The 22,857-nt window shown below is 34.8% G+C and overlaps 1 protein-coding gene across 42 annotated transcripts in view; it reads left to right on the top strand.

Moving 5' to 3' along the window:
- Positions 1–22,857, top strand: part of RIMS2 (regulating synaptic membrane exocytosis 2) — an 821,964-nt gene that overhangs the window by 482,134 nt on the left and 316,973 nt on the right. For all 42 annotated transcript variants that reach the window (XM_043983649.1, XM_043983450.1, XM_043983385.1 and 39 more), the window contains 2 exons: positions 351–507; positions 17,624–17,740. In XM_043983649.1, coding sequence (XP_043839584.1) covers positions 351–507; positions 17,624–17,740 — 274 coding nt within the window. The remainder of the gene's footprint in view (positions 1–350; positions 508–17,623; positions 17,741–22,857) is intronic.

Genomic DNA, 22,857 nt, shown 5'->3' with positions numbered 1-22,857 from the left:
TAGTTCAGTGCTTTGCATGTTGTACTGGATAAATATTTGTTGAATGGAATTCAACTGAACTGCAGTACTGTCAAGTTGTGAAGGGAAGAGATTAAGTTTTATTATTTGTAAACCTCCACTGAATATAACAGTGCTTAATATATTATAAGTATTCAATTAATTTTTAGATAAATTTGAAAAGCTAGGTAATATAAAAATGTCAGAGTTTATATTAATCATTAGGGTTTTTCACATTTGATAATTGCTTACCTATTTTTCACATACTTCATCTAAAAGTATAGTTTCAGCATATCTTGCTTAAGTAGGAAAATTTTTTTAAAGTTTTGAATTTCAATATTTATGATCTGTAGATTATCGACACAATGGAAGAGACCTTCAGAGTTCAACATTGTCTGTGCCAGAACAAGTGATGTCATCAAATCATTGTTCACCATCTGGGTCACCTCACCGAGTAGATAGTATAGGAAGAACTAGGTCATGGTCACCCAGTGTCCCTCCTCCACAAAGGTAAGTAATATTATATATTTTATAATTCTATTGTTATGAAATGAAATTAATATATGAATTTTTAATAACTAATTTCATATTATGCTGTAAAGCATAGCAAAAGAATATAGCTATTTGAGAAAAAAGAACTCTTTAAATAGAATGAGGTACTATTTAACATGCCAGAGGCACAAAGAAGACTGAAGAAAATAACACCTTAACAAACAGAATTTGCCAGATGGAAAAATAGGTAAAAAAGCTCACTGAAGAAAATAATTCCTTCACAATTAGAACAGAACGGGGTAAGTGGAAGCTAATGACTCCATGAGACATCCAGAAGCGCAAAACACATTCAAAAGAATGGGAAAAAAAAGAAAATGTGAAATTCCTCATTGGAAAAGCTGCTGACCTGGAAAAAATAGATCAGAGAGAGAGAAAGTTAAAATATATTACTTGAAAGCCATGATCAAAGAAAGGGCATAGACACCATATTTTTTTTTCCGGGGCATTGAGGGTTAAGTGACTTGCCCAGGGTCACACAGCAAGTAAGTGTCATGTGTCTGAGGCTAGTTTTGAACTTAGGTCCTCCTGAATCCAGGACTGGTGCTTTATCCATTGTGCCACCTAGCTGCCCCTGACACCATATTTTTTTAAAAAATACATCAATGAGGGGGCGGAGCCAAGATGGCAGAGAGGAAGCAGCAAGCTGCCTGAGCTCTCCTTCTGTTCCCTCAAAACGAACATTAAATCAAGCCTCTGGATGGATTCTGAAACTACAGAACCTGCAAAGAGACAGAGAGACACAGTCCTCCAACCAGAGATAATTTAGAAGACTTCAGGAAAAGGTCGGTCTGACTCGGGCAAAAGGGAGGCCCAGCGCAGGGCAGCAACCCAGCGCCGAGGGGGTCGGGGCAAGTCAGCAGGAGCTGCAGGCCACAGCCGAACAACTGAGGCTCCCGGAACCTGGTTCAAAAATCTGGTGGCCAAGAAGGACAGTGGAAAAACCTACTTGCACCAGCTGAGAGGGCCACGAACGGCGGGATCAGACACCGGGGTCTGGCGCCTGGCTGGCCGAGCGCACTCAGACAGGAAGTGCAGGGCGGGGGATCGCCACACACCATAAAGGCCTCAGAGTAAAAGCCCGGTCACACAGCACCTATACACCTGCACAAGAAGCCCAAAACAGGGACCCTGGTGCCCCCAGAGCAGACCTCAACTTAAAGAATAAATAAATAAGCTGCAATAATGAGTAAGAAGCAAAAAAGAGCCCTCTCCATTGAGAGCTTCTGTATCAATAGGGAAGAAGCCAACACAAACTCAGATGAGGACAATAGCCTCAAATTGTCTACATCTGAAGCCTCACAAGGGAAGGTGAATTGGTCGCAAGAACAAAAAGCCTTCCTGGAAGAGCTCAAAAAGGATTTTAAAAATCAATTGCAAGAGGTAGAAGAAAAAATGGGGAGAGAAATGAAAGCAAAACAAAAAAACTATGAAAAAAGAATCAGCAGCTTGGAAAAGGAAGCTGAAGAAAACAAAGCCTTAAAAAATTCATTTGGCCAAATGGAAAAAAAGCTGCATAATCTCACTGAAGAAAACAATACCTTAAAAAATTCACTTAGCCAAATGGAAAAAAAGGTGCATAATCTCACTGAAGAAAACAGTACCTTAAAAAATTCACTTAGCCAAATGGAAAAAAAGGTGCATAATCTCACTGAAGAAAACAATGCCTTAAAAATTAAAGTGGGACAGTTGGAAGATAAGGAATCCATGAGACACCAAGAATCAGTCAAGCAGAATAAAAAAAATGAAAAAATAGAAGAAAATGTGAAATACCTCATTGGAAAGACAACTGATCTGGAAAACAGATCGAGGAGAGACAATTTGAGAATCATTGGACTGCCTGAAAGCCATGACCAGAAAAAGAATCTAGATACCATATTCCAGGAAATTATTAAGGAGAACTGCCCTGATATCATAGAATCAGAGGATAAAATCATCATTGAAAGAATCCATCGATCACCTCCTGAAAGAGACCCCAAAAGGAAAACTCCAAGGAATATTGTAGCCAAATTCCAGAATTATCAGGTGAAGGAGAAAATACTCCAAGCAGCCAGAAAGAAGCAATTTAAATATCATGGAGCCACAGTCAGGATTGCTCAGGACCTGGCAGCTTCAACATTAAAGGATCTCAAGGCTTGGAATATGATATTCCGGAAGGCAAAGGAGATTGGATTGCAGCCGAGAATCTATTACCCAGCAAAAATGTGCATTTTCTTTCAGGGGAAAAGATGGACATTTAATGACATTGGGGACTTTCAATCCTTCCTGGTGAAAAGACCAGAACTGAATAGAAAATTTGATCTCAACATACAAGACTCAAGAGAAGTTTAAAAAGGTAAACAGAGGGGGAAAAAAAAAAAGTTACCCTATTAGGTTAAACTGTTTATATCCCTACACAGGAAAATAATACTCATAACTCTTAAGAACTGTAAATGTATTTGGGCAGAGAGAAGGACTTTATATAGAGGGTATAAATATAAATTGTCTTTGATGTGATGATACAAAAGAATTAAGGGGATAAAAAGGGAGTCTATGGGGAGGAGAGGAAAGGGGAGGTGGAATGGGATGAATTATATCATATGAAGAGGTGGAAAAAAAACCTATTACAATAGAGGGAAAGAAAGGAGGGGGGAACATAGTTTCAACCCTATTCTCATTAGATTTGACTCAAAGAGGGAATAACATATACGTTCATTGGGATAAAGAAACTTAACTCATTCTTTAGGGAAACAAAAGGGGAAGGGAAAGGGGGGGACTGATAGAAGGGAGGACAAAAGCAAGGGAGAAAAGGGTAAAGAAAAGAGAGGGGGGTGATAAAAAGGGAGGGCAGATTGGGGGAGGCAGGGGTAAGAAGTAAAACGTTGGTGAGGAGGAATAGGGTGAAAGAAGGGGGGAAAAAGTACAAAGGGGGTAAATAGAATGGAGGGGAATAGACAGTCAGTAATAATAACTGTGAATGTGAATGGGATGAACTCTGCTATAAAACAGAAGCGAATTGCAGAGTGGATTAAAAACCAGAACCCTACAATATGCTGTTTACAAGAAACACATTTGAAGCAGAGAGATACACACAGAGTAAAGGTAAAAGGCTGGAGCAGAATATATTATGCCTCAGCTAAAGTAAAAAAGGCAGGGGTAGCAATCCTTATCTCAGACAAAGTGCAGGCAAAAATAGATCTTGTTAAAAGAGATAAGGAAGGAAATTACATCTTACTTAAAGGTACTATAGATAATGAAGTAATATCAATATTGAATATGTATGCGCCAAGTGGTATAGCATCCAAGTTCTTAGAGGAGAAGTTAAATGAGTTACAAGAGGAATTAGACAGTAATACTATACTAGTGGGAGATCTGAATCTCCCCCTCTCAGAATTAGATAAATCTAGCCAAAAAATAAATAAGAAAGAAGTGAAAGAGGTGAATAGATTACTAGAAAAGTTAGACATGATAGATGTCTGGAGAAAATTGAATGGGGATAGAAAGGAATATACCTTTTTCTCAGCAGTACATGGAACATTTTCAAAAATTGACCATGTATTAGGGCACAAAAACATCATAGTAAAATGTAGAAAGGCAGAAATAGTAAATGCATCCTTCTCAGATCATGATGCAATAAAAATTACATGTAAGAAAGAGCCAGGGAAAAGTAGAATGAAAATCAATTGGAAACTAAATAATTTCATTCTAAAGAATGAATGGGCCAAACAAGAAATCATAGAAACAATCAATAACTTTATCCAAGAGAATGACAATAATGAGATAACATACCAAAATCTATGGGATGCAGCCAAAGCAGTGCTTAGGGGAAAATTTATAGCTCTAAATGCTTACATGAATAAGAAAGAGAAAGAGGAGATTAATAAATTGGGCATGCAACTTAAAAAGCTAGAAAAAGAACAAATTAGAAATCCCCAATTAGACACTAAATTAGAGATCCTGAAAATTAAAGGAGAAATCAATAAGATTGAAAGCAAAAAAACTATAGAATTAATCAATAAAACTAAGAGCTGGTTTTATGAAAAAACCAATAAAATAGATAAAATATTGGTTAATTTGATTAAAAAAAAGAAAGAAGAAAACCAAATTACCAGTATCAAAAATGAAAAGGGTGATGTTACCACCAATGAAGTGGAAATTAAAGCAATAATTAGGAAATATTTTGCCCAACTGTATGCCAATAAATTTGACAATCTAAATGAAATGGATGAATATTTACAAAGATACAAACTGCCCAGGTTAACTGAAGAGGAAATAAAATCCTTAAATAAACCCATATTAGAAAAAGAAATTGAACAAGCTATTAATGAACTCCCTAAGAAAAAATCCCCAGGGCCAGATGGGTTTACGGGTGAATTTTACCAAACATTTAAAGAACAATTAATTCCAATATTATACAAATTATTTGGAAAAATAGGTGAAGAAGGAGTTCTACCAAATTCGTTTTATGACACAAATATGGTGGTGATACCAAAACCAGGCAAAGCAAAAACAGAGAAAGAAAATTATAGACCAATTTCCCTAATGAATATTGATGCTAAAATCTTAAATAAGATATTAGCAAGGAGATTACAGCAAGTGATCACCAGGATAATACACTATGACCAGGTGGGATTTATACCAGGAATGCAGGGCTGGTTCAACATTAGGAAAACTATTAACATAATCAACCACATCAATAAGAAAACCAACCAAAATCATATGATTATCTCAATAGATGCAGAGAAAGCTTTTGACAAAGTACAGCACCCATTCCTAATAAAAACACTAGAGAGTTTAGGAATAGGGGGAGCTTTCCTTAGAATAATAAACAGTATCTACCTAAAGCCATCAGCAAGTATTATATGCAATGGAGATAAATTAGAGGCCTTCCCAATAAGATCAGGGGTGAAACAGGGATGTCCATTATCACCCCTATTATTTAATATTGTTCTAGAAATGTTAACTTTAGCAATCAGAGAAGAGAAAGGAATTAAAGGAATTAGAATAGGCAAGGAAGAAACAAAACTATCACTCTTTGCAGATGATATGATGGTATACTTAAGGAATCCTCGAGAATCAAGCCAAAAATTACTTGAAACAATTAACAACTTTAGCAAAGTAGCAGGATATAAAATAAATCCACATAAATCATCAGCATTTCTATACATGACCAACAAAGTCCAGCAGCAAGAGATAGAAAGAGAAATTCCATTTAAAGTAACGGTAGGTAATATAAAATACTTGGGAGTCTACTTGCCAAGACAAACCCAAGAACTCTATGAACACAACTACCAAACACTCTTCACACAAATCAAATCAGATCTAAATAATTGGAAAGATATCAATTGCTCATGGATAGGCAGAGCTAATATAGTAAAAATGACAATACTGCCTAAATTAATTTACTTATTCAGTGCCATACCAATCAGGCTACCTAAAAATTATTTTATACAGCTAGAAAAAATAATAACAAAATTCATCTGGAAAAACAAAAAATCAAGAATATCCAGGGAAATAATGAAAAAAAATTCACAGGAAGGTGGGTTAGCGGTACCAAACCTGGAGCTTTACTATAAAGCGGCAGTCATCAAAACTATCTGGTACTGGCTAAAAAATAGAGTGGTAGATCAATGGAATAGGCTAGGCTCAGGAAATGCAGTAGTAAATGACACTAGTAATGTAGTGTTTGATAAACCCAAAGACTCCAGCTTCTGGGATAGGAACTCAGTATTTGACAAAAACTGCTGGGAAAACTGGAAGATAGTATGGCAGAAATTAGGCTTAGACCAACATCTTACACCTTATACTAAAATAAGGTCAAAATGGATACATGATTTAGACATAAGAGGTGATACCATAGGTAAATTAGGAGAGAAAGGAATAGTGTACCTATCAGATCTTTGGAAAGGAGAACAGTTTTTGACCAAACGTGAGATAGAGTATATTATAAAATGCAAAGTAGATGATTTTGATTATATTAAATTAAAAAATTTTTGTACAAACAGAAGCAATGCATCCAAAATTGGAAGGGAGGCAGAAAGCTGGGAAACAATTTTTGAGGCCAGTGCTTCTGATAAAGGCCTCATCTCTAAAATATATAGGGAATTAAATCAAATTTATAAGAATCCAAGTCATTCCCCAATTGAGAAATGGTCAAAGGATATGAACAGGCAGTTTTCTGATGAAGAAACCAAAGCTATCTATTCCCATATGAAAAAATGCTCTAAATCTCTAATGATTAGAGAGATGCAAATTAAAACAACTCTGAGGTACCACCTGACACCTATCAGATTGGCTAAAATGACAAAAAAGGAAGATAATAAATGTTGGAGAGGCTGTGGGAAAATTGGAACACTAATGCATTGTTGGTGGAGCTGTGAGCTGATCCAACCATTCTGGAGAGCAATTTGGAATTATGCCCAAAGGGCGATAAAGCTGTGCATACCCTTTGACCCAGCAATCCCACTTTTAGGTCTTTTGCCCAAAGAAATCATGGAAGGGGGAAAGGGACCCACATGTACAAAAATATTTATAGCTGCTCTTTACGTGGTAGCAAGGAATTGGAAGTTGAGGGGGTGCCCATCAATTGGGGAATGGCTGGACAAGTTGTGGTATATGAATACAATGGAATACTATTGTGCTGTAAGAAATGATGAGCAGGAAGAGTTCAGAGAAACCTGGAGGGTCTTACGTGAGCTGATGATGAGTGAGATGAGCAGAACCAGGAGAACATTGTACACAGTATCATCAACATTGAGTGTTGACCTACTGTGATGGACTATATTCTTCTCACCAATGCAATGGTACAGAAGAGTTCCAGGGAACTCATGATAGAAGAGGATCTCCAAATCCAAGAAAAAAAAAGAAAGAAAGAACTGTGGAGTATAGATGCTGATTGAACCATATTATTTCTTTTGTTTTGGGTGCTGTTGTTTTTTTTTTCTATTTTGAGGTTTTGCATCACTGCTCTGATTCTCTTGTAACAGGATTAATGCAGAAATAGGATTAATGTTATTATGTGTATATATATGTGTGTGTATATATATATATATATAACCTATATCAGATTACCTGCTGTCTAGGGGAGGGTGGAGGGAGTGGAGGGAGGGAGAAAAATCTGAAATTGTAAAGCATGTATAAACAAAAGTTGAGAACTATCTTTACATGTAACGGAAAAAATAAAATATCTCATAAGAGGAAAAAAAAATACATCAATGAAATCTATCCCCAGTATCTTAGAACCAGAGGGTAAAATAGAAATTTAAAGAATTCACTGATCTCAAAATGAAAACTCCTAAGAATAATATAGTCAAATTCCAGAGCTCCCAGGTCAAAGAGAAAATACATAAAGACACCAGAAAGAAACTATTCCTATACCACACTCAGTATAGCACAGATTTTAGCAGCTTCTACATTAACGGAGCAAAGGGCCTGGGATTTGACATTCTCAAAAGCAAAAGAGATGGAATTACAATCAAGAATAACCTACCTAGCAAAATTGAATATAACCCTTCAATGGAAAAAAAAACCACACAGATATTTGATTAAATAGAGAACTTTCAGAATTCCAGATGAAGATCAAAGCTGAATATAAAATTTGGTTTTTAAATATGACTCAAGAAAAGCATAAATGGGTGAACATAAAAAAGAAATTATAGGGGGCAGCTAGGTGGTGCAGTGGTTAAAGCACTGGCCTTGGATTCAGGAGGACCTGAGTTCAAATCCAGCTTCAGACACTTGACACTTACTAGCTGTGTGACCCTGAGCAAGTCACTTCACCCTCATTGCCCTGCCCCCCCCCCAAAAAAGAGAGAAATTATAAGGTTAAACTGTGTACCTTTCTATATGGCAGGATGATATAGTTCTCCTAAGAACTTTATCAATATTAAGGCAGCCAGAAGGATTCTACATCTAAACAGGGTGTGGGAATGAATTGATCATGTTGGGATGGAGCAAGAAAAAATGAATAGGTGAGGAAGAGAGATGCTCTTGGATAAGGAGAAAGGGAGAGGAAGAATAGGAAAAATCTCACATAAAAAAGATGTGCCAAGAGCTTCTACAGTAGAGGGGGAAATACTAGGGGTGGGGGGAGGTAAATGTTTATATTTCACTCACATCCAAATTGGTTCCAAAAGTGAAAATATATACTTACTAGATTGGTACATGTAATTGGGAAATATTTAATTTTTCAAAAGAGTAATTACACTTGTTTTACTTGATCCCAGGGTGCAAAACTAGGAGCAATGAGTAACAGTTGCAACAAGTGAAATTGGATGTTATACATAGAAAAATTTATGAGCATTTAGAAATATCCAAAAATATAATAATAGACTTCCCTGGTACCATGACAAAAAGATAGATTCTTTATCATTTATTGTGAAATGAGTCATTGTCAGTGATTGTCAAAGGTAAGAAGATGAGTATCTTTTAAAAGGAGTTTGGATTTCTTTTTGCTTTTGAGGTTAATTTTAAGAATGAAGAAATTGAGCCTACTTAAAATTTAAGGAAAATCTTATGGGAATTTGGTATCAGCCCTTTAGAATCCATTGCTTCTGTTATATGTTTTAGCCCGTCAGTGAGAAAATGGTTCTGATATGGATTGAAGGAAGCATAGGAGGCTTATAGAACCTGGTTCTCATCCTATTTGTCATTTTAGCTTTTAATGGCTTTTAGGTAGACAAGAGGTATTGTATTTAGGAGAAATAGAATTGTCCTTTGGTTTGTGGTTCTTGACAATTTCCTTCATACTCATCTTCTGATTTGAATTCCTGTGGCAGCCAATTACTTTTAGTTGGTGCAGATATCATATCTAATAGGAACATGATAGTACCATTTTTCATATATCACAAAGATCCTAAGGTTATTTCTAATTCAAAAGGGAGATAATTGAATAGGCCTTTTTTCCTCCGTGTAAGAACCTGTGATTAAAAGGGGATAGTGGCAGAGTAAAAGAAGGGGTTGGTTTTTTTTGGATAGGTTTTTTTGGATAGGAACTCTGAGAAGCTCCCTGACAAGCTTCTTTCCTTTGACTGTGACAATGTTCATGCCAATTTTCATCTTTGACAACAAAAAGAGCACATAAGGGGAATCTGCCACTAGCTATAAGCTCTGGTTCCTTCATACTGGCATCTCTCAAATTGCTGCTTAGATTACTGTTAGAAAATTCTTTTAATCAAGAGTAATGGAACTTCTTGGCAAAGGCATACTCATCATCGAGGGTGCAATGATTGTGGGTCAAAAATAGGTGCCCAAAATGAAAGTAAAGAAATGAATTAGCATTCTAAGGAAATGTTTGATAGTAGTTTCAACTTCCAAGGATACAGATTTTGTTTTTATCACTGTTCAGGCTTACTTAGAGTATATAGCCAATCAGTAGCATTCTGTGGAAATCTAGTATAGCCAAGTAATACTTTTCACAGAAGATGGAGAAGTAGAGAAATTGTGAATCATTCGAGGGAGAAAGGGGGACTTCTGGGTAAATATTTGCCCTGCAGCTGGAAGGATTTGTTATTAGGTAAGACATCCTCGATCTAGGATCAGGAGATAAAGGGAAAGCATTTCCCCAAAAGCATATTCTCACACCATGTCTCTGCCACATTTTGGTAATTCTCTCAATATTTCAATTTTTTCGTTATTATCACGTTTTGATGATCTCTGATCAGTCATCTTTGATACTATTGTAATTGTTTTGGGGTGCCATGAACTGTGCTCATATAAGACAGCAAACTTAATTGATAAATGATTTCTGTTCTGACTGTTTCATCAACCAAATGTTCCCCCCTCTCTCCTCATGTCTTTGAGACACAACAACATTGAAATTAGACTATTTAATAACCCTGCAATGGCCTTTACATGTTCAAGTGAAAGGAAGAATCAATTGAAGGTGGCAACCTTCATTGTTGTTTTATTTTAAGAAATTGCTACAGCACCCCAACCTTTAACAACCACCACAGTGATCAGTCAGCAGCTACCAACATTGAGTCAAGACCTTCCACCTACAAGAAAGATTATGACTTACTGAAGGCTCAGATGATGATTAGAATTTTTAACACTAAGGTGTTTTTTAAAGGTATGCATATTTTTAGGCATAATACTATTGCACATTTAAAACTACAGTGTACATATAACTTTTATATGCACTGGGAAACAAAAAAATTCATGTGACTGGCTTTATTGCAATATACACTTTATCTTTTGGAGGTGGAGTTGAAGAGGGAGAGTATTCCAGATATGGGAAACAACTAGTAAAAAATTCTCAGGCCTAGGGGCAGCTAGGTGGCGCAGTGGTAAGGCACCAGCCCTGGATTCAGGAGTACCTGAGTTCAAATCCGGCCTCAGACACTTGACACTTAACTAGCTGTGTCACCCTGGGCAAGTCACTTAACCCTCATTGCCCTGCAAAAAAAAAAAATTCTCGGGCCTAGAGACAGAATGTAATTTTGAGGTATAACAAAGAGGCTAGTATGACTGGGTTTTTGTTTTGTTTTGTTTTGTTTTGTTTTTTAGTGAGGCAGTTGGGCTTAAGTGACTTGCCCAGGGTCATACAGCTAGTAAGTGTTAAGTGTCTGAGGCTGGATTTGAACTCAGGTACTCCTGACTCCAGGGCTGGTGCTCTATCCACTGCACCACCTAGCTGCCCCAGTATGACTGGTTTTTAGACAATGTGAGAAGGAATAAGCTGTAAGAAGATTGGTAAGATAGGGAGGGACCAGGTTATAAAGTCCTTTAAAAGCCAAATAAAATATGTAATATTTGATCTTAAAGGTAATAGGGAGCCATTGGGGTTTACTGAGTAGGGGATGCCATGTAGAGATGAAATTTTTAATTATTAATAGACTAATCATTTTAGGATTGTTTTCCCATTTTTAACTTTTAACATCTTGCAGTTTATAAAAATAAAGTTTCTTGTTGTTTGGTCACTCCTTTTGGAGTTTTCTTGGCAAAGAAATTGGAGTGGTTTGCCATTTTCTCCTCTAGCTAATTATAGAGATGAGGAAACTGAGGCAAACAGGGTTAAATATCTTGCTCAGGGTCACATAGTTAAGCCTAAGGCTTCTTTCTATTGTATTCCCAGTAAATACTACTAATCCATTGGGAGTAATGTAGTTGTTTTTGTTTGTTTGGCTGTTTAGTTAATAGTATTTTATTTTGTCTTTGGGACACTGACTTAGTACTGGTATTTCTGGATCAAAGGTTATGCATAGTTTGATTGTCCTTTGGGCATAGTTCCAATTTGCTTTCCAGAATATATTTGTGCCATTATTTAACTGAAAGTCTTTCATAGGACTTGACCTATGAAAGAATAATGTATTTAACTTAGTATATCCAAGCCCATTTCTGCTAGAATTTATGCCCTACTTATTGTTAATTTGTACTATCTGTCCAATATAGATGGACTAGATCTATACCTATTTTTATAAGACAGCAATCATTAAAACCATTTGGTAACAGCTAAGAAATAGAGTGGTAGATCAGTGAAATAGGCTAGTCACATAAGCCACAGTAGTAAATTACTATAGAAATCTCTTGTTTGATAAACCCAAAGACTCCAGCTTTTGGACTAAGAACTCACTATTTGACAAAAGCAGCTGGGAAAACTAGAAGATAGTATAACAGAAACTAGACATAGACCAACATCTTACATTGTGTACCAAAATGGGTACATTATTTAAACATAAGGGGTGATACCATAGGTGAAGTAGAAGAGGAAGGAATAGTTTCCCTATAAGATCTATGGAGATGGGAAGAATTTATGCCCAAAGATGAGATGGAGGACATTTTTCAATGCAAAATGGATCATTTTGATTATGTTAAATTAAAAAGATTGTGTACAAGCAAAGCCAATGCAACCAATATTAGAAGGAAAGCAGAAATCTGGGAAATAGTTTTTATAGTCAATGTTTCTGATAAAGGTCTAATTTTTCAAATATATAGAGAACTGAATAAAATTTAAAGAATACAAGTCAATACCCAATTGAGAAATGGTCAAAGGATATGAATAGGCAGTTTTCAGATGAAGAAATTAAGGCTATCTATAGTCATAGGAAAAATGTTCTTGGTCACTATTGATTAGATAAGTGCAAATTAAAACTACTCTGAGGTACCACTTTACACCTCTTGGATGGACTAATATGAAAAAAGGGAAAATGATAAATGTTGTAGAAGATTTGGGAAAATTGGAACACTAATGCATTGTTCATGGAGAGCAATTTGGGAAAATGCCCAGAGGGCTATAAAACCATGCCTGTCCTTTGACCCAGCAGTACCAGTACTGGGTCTATATCCCAAAGAGATCATAAAAAGGAGGAAAGACTTATAGGTGCAAAAAATATTTATAGCAGCTCTTTTTATGGTGGCAAAGAATTGGAAATTGATGAAATGCCGAACAATTGGGGAATGGCTGAACAAGTTGTGGTATATGAATATAATGGAATACTGTTGTGATAAAAGAAATGATGAGCAGGCAGATTTCAGAAAAACCTGGAAAGACTTAGCTGAACTCTTGCTAAGTGAAGTGAGCAGAACCAGGAGAATATTGTGCACAGTAACTGCAGCATTGTGTGATGATCAACTGTGGTAGACTTATCTCTTCTCAGTACAGTGATTCAAGACAATTCCAAAAGGCTCATGATAAAAAATGCTCTCCACATCCAGAAAAAGAATTATGGAGTCTGAATGCAGATTGAAATATAGTATTTTCACTTTTTTGTTACTTTTTTGTTTCTTCTTTATTGTGGTTTCTCCCTTTTGTTCTGATTCTTTTTTTCACAACATGACTATTGTGGAAATATATTTAACAGGATCTTGCTTGCTGTCTTGGGGAAGGGGAATGAATGATAGGGAGGGAAAAGCATTTGAAATTCAAAATGTTATAAAAATGAATGTTGAAAACTATCTTTATATGTAATTAGAAAAAATAAAATAAAATACTATTAGGAAAAAAAGACACCAAAAGGCAAACCAGGGAGGTAGGTGATGTTGTTATCCCCATTTTTAAAGATGAGGAAACTGAGGCAAATGGAGGTTGTGACTTGCTCAGTGTTATACAGCTAGTAAATGTCAGGCTGGATTTGAACTCAGTCCTTCATGATTTCAGGCTTATTCCTCTATTTACTGTGCTACCTAAATACCTATAAAGTAAATCCTGTGAAAGAAGAGCCATCCCCACCAATTGCTAACCATTTGCCACTCAAACAACAGGCAAGCCAGCCTCATGGAAGCAGCAAGGCACTCTGAGGGAGAGACAGGAAGCAGCATGTGCTAAATAAGTCAAACTACAATTACTACCTTGACTACCATCTCCCTTCAGAGCCTGCTGGAGACAGTCCAGGACCCAGATCCCAAGAGCTTTAGGAGTAGCAATGCTTTCAGCCCAGTACCCTCAGCCATTATCTTGGGCATCAACTTCTATAGAGATACAGAAATACAGCCACATCTTTTGAAGACTCAGAAGAAGAAGTTCACCACAATTCTTGGCACTAATCAAGTATTTCAACATCAGAAATTGAAATGATTATATCGATGTAAATGACATTAAAAAAGAAATATAACCATCTACTCACACTGTGCACTAAGACCCTGGGACTGTCTTTCTGACTTTCAGCTGAAACCTTACATATATTTTATCTCCCCTTTTAGAATATGAGCTCATTCATTCATTCATTCTCCAAAACATAAATGGTCAAACAGTATTAACAGTTCTCAAGAGAAGAACTACAAATTTATCAACCACATGAAAGGATGATCCAAATCACTAATAATAAGAGAAATACAAATTAAAACCATCCAAAGATTTCACATCAAATTAGCAGATTGACAAATATGACAACGGATGGCAATAGATTATGTTAGAGAGGTTATGGGAAGAGAGGAACATTAATTTATTGTTTGTAGAGTTGTGAATAAGTACAACCATTTTGAAAAAAATTGGAAATGCATAATACATAAATTAAAATATGCATACCCATTGACCAAGAGATCTCACTAGTAGGTATCACATCTAGGCATTTATACCAAAGATGTCCTTGAATAGTCCCCATGTCGAATAACAAACATGCTTAATAGTATACACCAAAATACAGGTAGCATCACTTTTTGTTTTAGTAAATAACTGGAAAGAGATGCTTTTCATTGAGGAATGGCTAATCAAATTTTGGTACATGGTGTAATGAAATATTACTGTGCTGTAAGGAGCAATATGATAAATACAAAGATTCATAGAAAGAGTTAGATGAACTGATATAGAGTTTATAGAAAGAGAGTCATTGAAACAATAAACACAGTGATTTCAACAATGTAAATGGAAAGAATTTCAAAACATTTGTGGAAAAAATGAAAAAGAACAAGAAATGGCCACTAAGAAGATATATGAAAGACATATCTCCTAACTCCTTTGCTGAGGTGGACAGTTTACTGGTATGAACACTGCATATGTTTTCATATTTTTTGTTGTTGTTGTACTGATCAATTCATTTATTTTGTTTTTCTCTTTGTGTTTCTTTTACAGCTCTCTGGGGGAGGGGGAAGGAAAGGGTGTTAGGAGAAATTTTTTTCAATGGAAAAATAAAAGATATAAATAAGTATCTGTATATTTAAAAATAGAACAAAGTCATATTCAGATTGAATTTGTTTTCTTTCCATGGAAACTGGATAATTGTATAGGGGAATTTTTCTTTTTTTTACTCTATTAGAATGTAACATTTCTTCATCTCTTAAGCCCTTCAAATGTTCAAATGCATTTAACTTTAGAGCTTTCTTTTATCTCTCGTGTTCGCATTTTGATAAATAAAATAATATTTATAAAGTGCTTAGCACAGTGCCTATGCTTAATAAATTATTATGTCCCTCCCCATACCCATTTGTATTTCAAAGATTATACCTAATTCTGCTCTCTTTATTATGAATGTTTGGAAGACCTCTTTCTTCCACTAAAGATCCATTTTCCCCCAATGAGATTATACTCAGTTTTGAAAGATTAATTATGCTTGGTTTTAAGTGTCTTCTTTTTCAATATTTCCTCTCTTTTATGGGATTTTTCTTGCCACCCATATATAATCATTTGCATTGTTCTTTCTTTTCTACCTTCCTAACATCTTTTGTATATGCTTGCTCCCTTTTCTCCTCTAACACTGCCACCATCCTGGTGTAGTTGCTCATTATATTATGCTTAGAGCTTGAATAGCCTTCTTGGTAGGTCTCCTTACGTCAAGTCTCCCCCCATTTAGCTTTCAAATTGATCTTCAAAGTATAGGTCTGATCATGTCTTTCTCCTATTTTATAGTCTCCAGGGGCTCCTTATGACTTATAGCTCTCTGTTTGGCTTTTAAAGCCCTTCCTAACCTGCACCCTTCCTACCTTTCTAGTCTTAACTATATAACCCTTCCCATAACCATCCAGTGACAATGGCCTCCTTCCTCTTCCTAGCACAATACACTTCATCTACCAACTTTGAGTATTTTCACTGACTGTTTCTCATTCCTGGAACTCTTTCTTTTCATCTCTGCCTCCTGGCTTCCCTTGCTTCTATCAAGTCTCAACTAAGTTCTGCTTTATGTAAAAAGCCTTTATGGTCTTCCATAATCTTAGTTTTTTCCCTCTCACATTTTCTCCAGTGAATCTTCTGCACATTTTGTCTGTACATAATTGTTTATTTGTTGTTTCCCTATTAAAGTGTGAGTCCTTTAGAATAGGGACTGATTTTGGCCTGTATCTCCCCCAGTGCTTAACAGTGCCCAACACATAGTAGGCACTGTTTTCACTATAGGCTTGTATGATTCTGACTGTGGTTCTTTGGACTTGTATTCTGCCTGATTATATTGTTTACACATTTTTTTCTTTACCTGGAAACTTTGGATTTGGGTTATGACATTCTTAGATGTTTTTAGTTGATGAGATTTAGACAACACAGTTTACCAAATTTTATGACAGATGATATTACCAAACAGCATCCAAAGTTCTTCCAGGTTTATATGTTCTACTGGAGCTTTTTCTTCTTTGGCAGAGTCCTAAATACCCATCATCAACACCATGCCATAAGGAACTAAGTTTGACTTTAGAAGGTTTTTTCAGAGACATAAAAAATAATAGCCCATACTCAGGATTGCAAAATACTTTCATCACAACTCTATGAGCTAAGTATTTGTATAACTATATTATATTTATGTTGACTTATTATCTGTATATATTTTATATGAAATTAATAATAACTAATATGTATTTAACACTTTAAGTAAATATTTTAAATAAGTTATTTGGTGTATTATATATATGTGTTTATATATATTCTATTTTCTATATTATATACATGGGGGATAGAAATAGGAACTAGATTTGTGATTTCTTCGATGTAAGGGACTCCTCATTTAGGAAATTCCCTCTAGAAATAAAAGTCAACACCTCTTCAATTTATAGTTTTAGAGTTACCTACGGAAGTGAGAATTTAACTCACTTGCTCAGTCTCGCAATCAGTGTGTGTCAGATATGAAACTCAAACCCAGGTCTTCTTGACTCTTAGGCCAGCTCTATATCTACTATACTATTCTGCCTTTCATATGCATATGATCCATTATGATGTTTTAAATATTTATATGCACATATACATCACATGCACACACATAAACAACTCATTGATTTGTAGAGTGATGTTTGTCAATGAGGTGCAAAATCTGAGAGTTAGTGTATTTTTTTGTTTTTGATTTTGGCATTTTTTACTTACATGTTTTAATCTGTAGTTTAAACAAATCTTATAAGTTATCAAAACAATATGATTGCAAAAGCAACAAGAATGATTGTTTTTTTTTTTCTTTTCCCCCTTTTGGAAACTTACTTTTACCTCTTGTTTTTCTTAATTAGTACATACTATATATTTTCCCATTTTTAAAGGTATTAGTCTTTTACAGAAAATATCTTTTTGCTTTCATGCTGTGTCTAATAGCAGTATATTTTATGTCAACATTACTACTGTTCTATTAGATTTAAGATTATACTTGCTGTTGGTTTTTCCCCCAATTTTTCCACTAAAAAGAAAATTTCACAATTTAGTTTATGGACATGGTTCAGAAATATTGAAGATAACTTATGGGCTTTTAATCTCTTTCAGTCGAACTGTGGAACAGGGACTTCGAGGGACAAGACCTTCTAGTGGACATTATAATACTATCAGCCGAATGGACAGACATCGTGTCCTGGATGACCACTATTCTCCAGAGAGAGATAGGTAAATATAAATAAAATAATATTTCTCGAAAATTTAAATTCTTTGTTCAACTAGTTATGTAATGTTGAGAAATATTTTAAACATGAATGTATAATTTTTCATTTTTAAAATTAAATTTATTATATACAAGGTATCCCCAAAGTCTGAATATTGTTTTAAGTTTTAATAATTTTAAAATTATAAATACCACAAACTTATAAGATATCATTTGAAACTTTATTTAATTTTTTTTGAATTTTAAGTAAATGAAAATTGATTAGACTGATTCATAGTACAAGATAGCAAATATATTGAATTTTAATAAGAAACATCAATATTTTAGAATTTTTAATAATTAACCTTTCAAATGTTGAAATTTTTAAGTTTTTAGTATTTATACTTCTTAAGCTATTAAAACAAAACTGCACTGACTTTTGAGATGCCCTATATACATTCTTATATATGTATGCATCTGTCATATAAGTGTATATATGTATATATTTGTGTATATTCACATATATCTTCCAACCTCAACATGCTTCACTAAATAAATCCAACAAAATCTTATTAGGAGAGCAGAAAACTAAGACAGTAAATTTGTGTATGATATCCTTCTTGTTAATTTAAATAAATATGTGATATGCTTCCACATTCTTAATTTACAAAATATTTTAATAGAATTTTATGGAAAAAATGAAAATTTTTTCCATTCAAGTTTTTACAAATATTCGAGTACAGTTATAGGGAAGTTTTGCTTAATGGCTTTTGATATACAAATAGAAGTATTACAATAATTTGTTAATATTTAACTGTAGCAAATTTTTTATTACTGGCAGGATTTGTATTTAATATCATTATTTGTTTTATTATCTCAGGCAAAATTAGGAGTAATTTGGGATGTGGTGATTGTCATATCACAAGAATATGTAGACTATAATTCTTTTCTTCCTCATGATTTCTCAAATTTGAGCAAATTTGTGAACATCTGATAAGATTTTAATTTTTCCACATAGAGAAAGTTTATTATATTTTATCTCAGAGTTCTTCAGGCCAAATGTTATTTTCTAATTTGTGAAAGTATCCTATTCTTTCTCTCCCTTTGCTCACACAATTCTTTATGCAAACAATCCCCTACCCTGTCTCTAATTATTGAAATCCTACCCACTCTTCAAGATACAGTGCAAATACCACATTCTCCACAAAACTTTGCCTGCTTCTTCTAATTTTTCACTTATTTGAATTCTCAAAGCTTTCTGTACTTCTCATATGCATTTATTATATTCTATTTCACATTATTTTTCCATGTAGGTCATCCTTTTACCTTAATGTAAGCTCCTCAAAAAGTTTTATATTTATATCATATTTAGAAAAGTTTTACAACTAGTAAACATGTAATAAATATTTGTAGGATAAATGAGTGAATTAATGAATATGCTTATTGTATGAGAGAGGCAAGAGGGATGTAATTGATAATGCATGGCTTTCAGAGTCAGAACGTCAGCTTTAAGTCCTGCATCAGACACTTTTTTGGCTGTGTGAATGTTGGCAAATCTCTCTGTATTCTGTTCAACTCTATCTGACTATAGGTTGTAGAACAGTTACCAAATTACCTTGATAGGAATTTTCTCACTAGTAATTCCCTATACAAAGGAAAAGGGCAGACTCCAGCCCTGGAGGCAGGAGGACCTGAATTAAAATCTGACCTCAAACACTGTGTGATTTTAGGCAAGTCACTTAATCCCATTTGCCTTAGTTCCTCATCTGTAAAATAAGTTGGGGAAGGAAATGGCAAAGCACTCCAGTATCTTTGCTAGGAAAACCCCAATTAGGGACATGCAGAATTGGACATGCAAGAAATGACGACAACAACAACAACAACAATATACTAATAAAATCAAAGTTCCATGCTTAGAACTCTCTTCCTTCTCTCCTCCTCCCCCCACCCTATGTTTAGTGAATGAATGAAAGTATGGATGAAGGATTAAGGGGTAAGTGTAAATGTTATATAAATGGCTGCGTTTTCCTATCTGAAAGTAACCAAAATTAAAACCACATAGAAATTCATGGAGTTAGCTCCCAGAATTCATTACTACTTTGACTCATTTACAATACCTTAATCTAACACATTGTTCTTTGTAAAATACTTTTCCCAGTTATTTTATGAGGTAGAGGTTACAAATATTTATATCTACATTTGATAAGTGAGGAATCGAAGGCTTGGAAAGTCAGTGTGGTAAAACATATAGGGCATTGGATAGAGTTAGGAAGACCTAGGTTCAAATCTTTTCTTTTGGTCTGTGAACATGGGCTGGTGACTTAATCTCTCTGTGTCTTAGTTTCCTTATTGGTAAATGAGAAGACTGCATATAAGGGCCTCTAAGGTCAATTCTGGATGTAGATGTCTATTTCGGTGGGTTCTCCTTGTCATTAAAGTCACAGGGGGAGCATAATAATAGCGTTTACATTGTTTTCTGAGATTTGGAAAATACCATACATATATAAATATATATAAGCATACATACACATATATATGCTTTCTCATTTTATCCTCACGGCTCTGTGATTTGTGCTCTATTATTATCACTATCATATCGATTAGGAAACCAAGACTGGCCATTTTATATTTGTCAAGAGACGAGTGTTGCATGCAGGATTTGAACTTTGTTTTTATTGAATCCAAGCTCAATAACCAGTGTGGTACTTTCTTGACTACAGGCAGTTTGATATTGTATAAAGAACACTGAACTTTGAGTCAGAAGATCTGAGTTCTAATTCAGTTATTATCCATATATGCCTAGATAAGTCACTTATCCTCTTTGAGCTTCAGTTTTTGCATTTACAAAATGAGTATATATTGGTAGTACCTACACAACAGGAGTGCTTTAAGTATCAAATGGGCCAATCTATAATATAGAGTGCTTTGCAAATATTCAAAGTCCTCTTTCAATAAAGCTGTTATTGTTGCAAATTCCTGTGTATGGAGCATTGTCATAGGCACTGTGAAGGAAGCTTAAGTAGTATATAGTACTTGCCCTTATAGTTCAGAAATAAAAGTAGTTACTAGTAGAGCAAAAACATGATTCTGGATGTTTTAGGTAAATCACCATCAAAATATTTCGCTTCTATTTTCTTTGTTTTATGTGTACATACATGTCATCATAACTGACATTTACATAAGCCTTACAGTTATAGTGTGAGGGAAGCATAACAACTATTATGACACCCATTTTATAGATGAGAAACCAAGACTCAAATAGTTCAAACGACTTGCTCATGATCACATAGTTTCTAAGTATCAGAAGTGAGTTTTGGGAGGCAGCTAGGTGGCACAGTGGATAGATCACTGGCCCTGGATTCAGGAGGACATGAGTTCAAATCCAGCTTCAGACCCTTGATACTTACTAGCTATGTGACCCTGGGCAAGTGACTTAACCCCAATTGCCTCACCAAAAAAAGAAAAAAGAAAAAAAGAAGTGAGTTTTGGAATTAGGGCTTTCTTAACTCTAATTTTAGCATTCTATCCATTATACTACATTGCTTCATCATCTGATAAGATGATAAAGCCCCAGGTTGGAGCAGTATGATATCACTTTACTTTTTTAACTTCTTTAGAGTATTCAACCCAATAGAGTAGTTTCCTTTCATTACCTCTCAGAGACCAGGAAAGAACTGATTTCTAAACTACACAGATTTATTTAAGGTTACTCTTTTTTTGTCAGCATGAACAGTATTGTCTTCTTTATGAGTTTGGGAACAATACATAATTTAAGAGATTCCAGTCAGATTTGAAGCAGTATGAAGAAATATAATAAATATTGGCATCTAAATATATATTCAAAAGTTAATGTGTGATTTTTGGATTTTGTTTGCCATAGCATTCTCCCATCTCTTTGACTAACATGGCACAAGGCAGTCAGGTGGTAGAGTAGAAAGAGCACTGGGATTGGACTCAATATGACCTGAGTTTGAATCCTAACCTCAGAGGCACTCACTAGCTGTGCGACATGTGACTTAACTTGATTAAGCCTCAATTTCTGCATTTGTAAAACGAAGTCAATAATTATACTACCTCACAGGGTTGATTGTGGGGTTCAAATGAGATAACTTATTCAAAGCATAATGAATTTTCATTCCTTCAGATATTTGAAGGCACTGATCATCTCACCTCCTGCCCCCAAGTCTTCTCTAGGTTTTCAGATCTTCTCATCACTTTGGTCACATTTTCCTAAACATATTCTACCTTGTCGATGTTCTCCCTATAATGTGGCATGCACAATTAAACACAATACTCCAAATGTTATTTAACCAAATCAGACCACTCTCCTTGGGGCTTGTTATCCTTTTTTTATTTGCCTTGAGACCATTTTAACTTTATTGTCTTTCTACCACACTATCGATTCATAACGTAACACATAAAGCTTTGATATGTTTTTCAAGGCTAGAATTGTTGTGACAAACTATAATTCTCTATAATTATCTTCATTTCTGGTAACATTTTCTAAATACTTAGTAAACCAACCAGTCAGCAAATTATTTATTTAAACAATACTCTGTACCAATTTTGTATTAGGGTCTATTGAGAATATACAAATGTATCCTATGATCCCTGCCCTCACAAGGTTTGTAGTATAGTTAAAAGAATAAGAATATTCATGAAATAAGTACTAAATAATTTTTTACTAAATAAAATTGGGGGATAAATCCTCTTGTTAAGTGTTTGAGTATCATTTTTTAAAACAAGATCCTATCTAAAGTCTTGGATCAGTCAGGTCAAAGGAAATTGCTGTATAGGCTCTAAATAGTAAATGGATTCTCAGAAATACACTTTTTCAAGGCAGCCTTGTCTTAAAGAAATGACCTATACTATATCTCTGAATAGTTCAAAGATTCGCAGGCCATGGTTCTTTTAATTTTAAATATAGGAGGGACCTCAATAGTGTGAAATTCTCATATTATCCTCATAAATGTATATGTATATATATATATATGTATATATACACACATAAATACATATATGCTAATTGGTTATGTGTACTCCCCCTCTCATTAGCATGATTGGCCCTGGTCACTTGAACTACTTAGCAGCCATTGCTGTTTCCTCTAGCACCTCATAAATATAGAAATTAGTGGATGGATAC

This window comes from Dromiciops gliroides, chromosome 1, assembly GCF_019393635.1.
Source record: "Dromiciops gliroides isolate mDroGli1 chromosome 1, mDroGli1.pri, whole genome shotgun sequence".
Taxonomy (NCBI): Eukaryota; Metazoa; Chordata; class Mammalia; order Microbiotheria; family Microbiotheriidae; genus Dromiciops; species Dromiciops gliroides.
The sequence above is the reverse complement of the archived record's forward strand: the minus strand, read 5'-3'. Positions and strand labels throughout refer to the sequence as shown.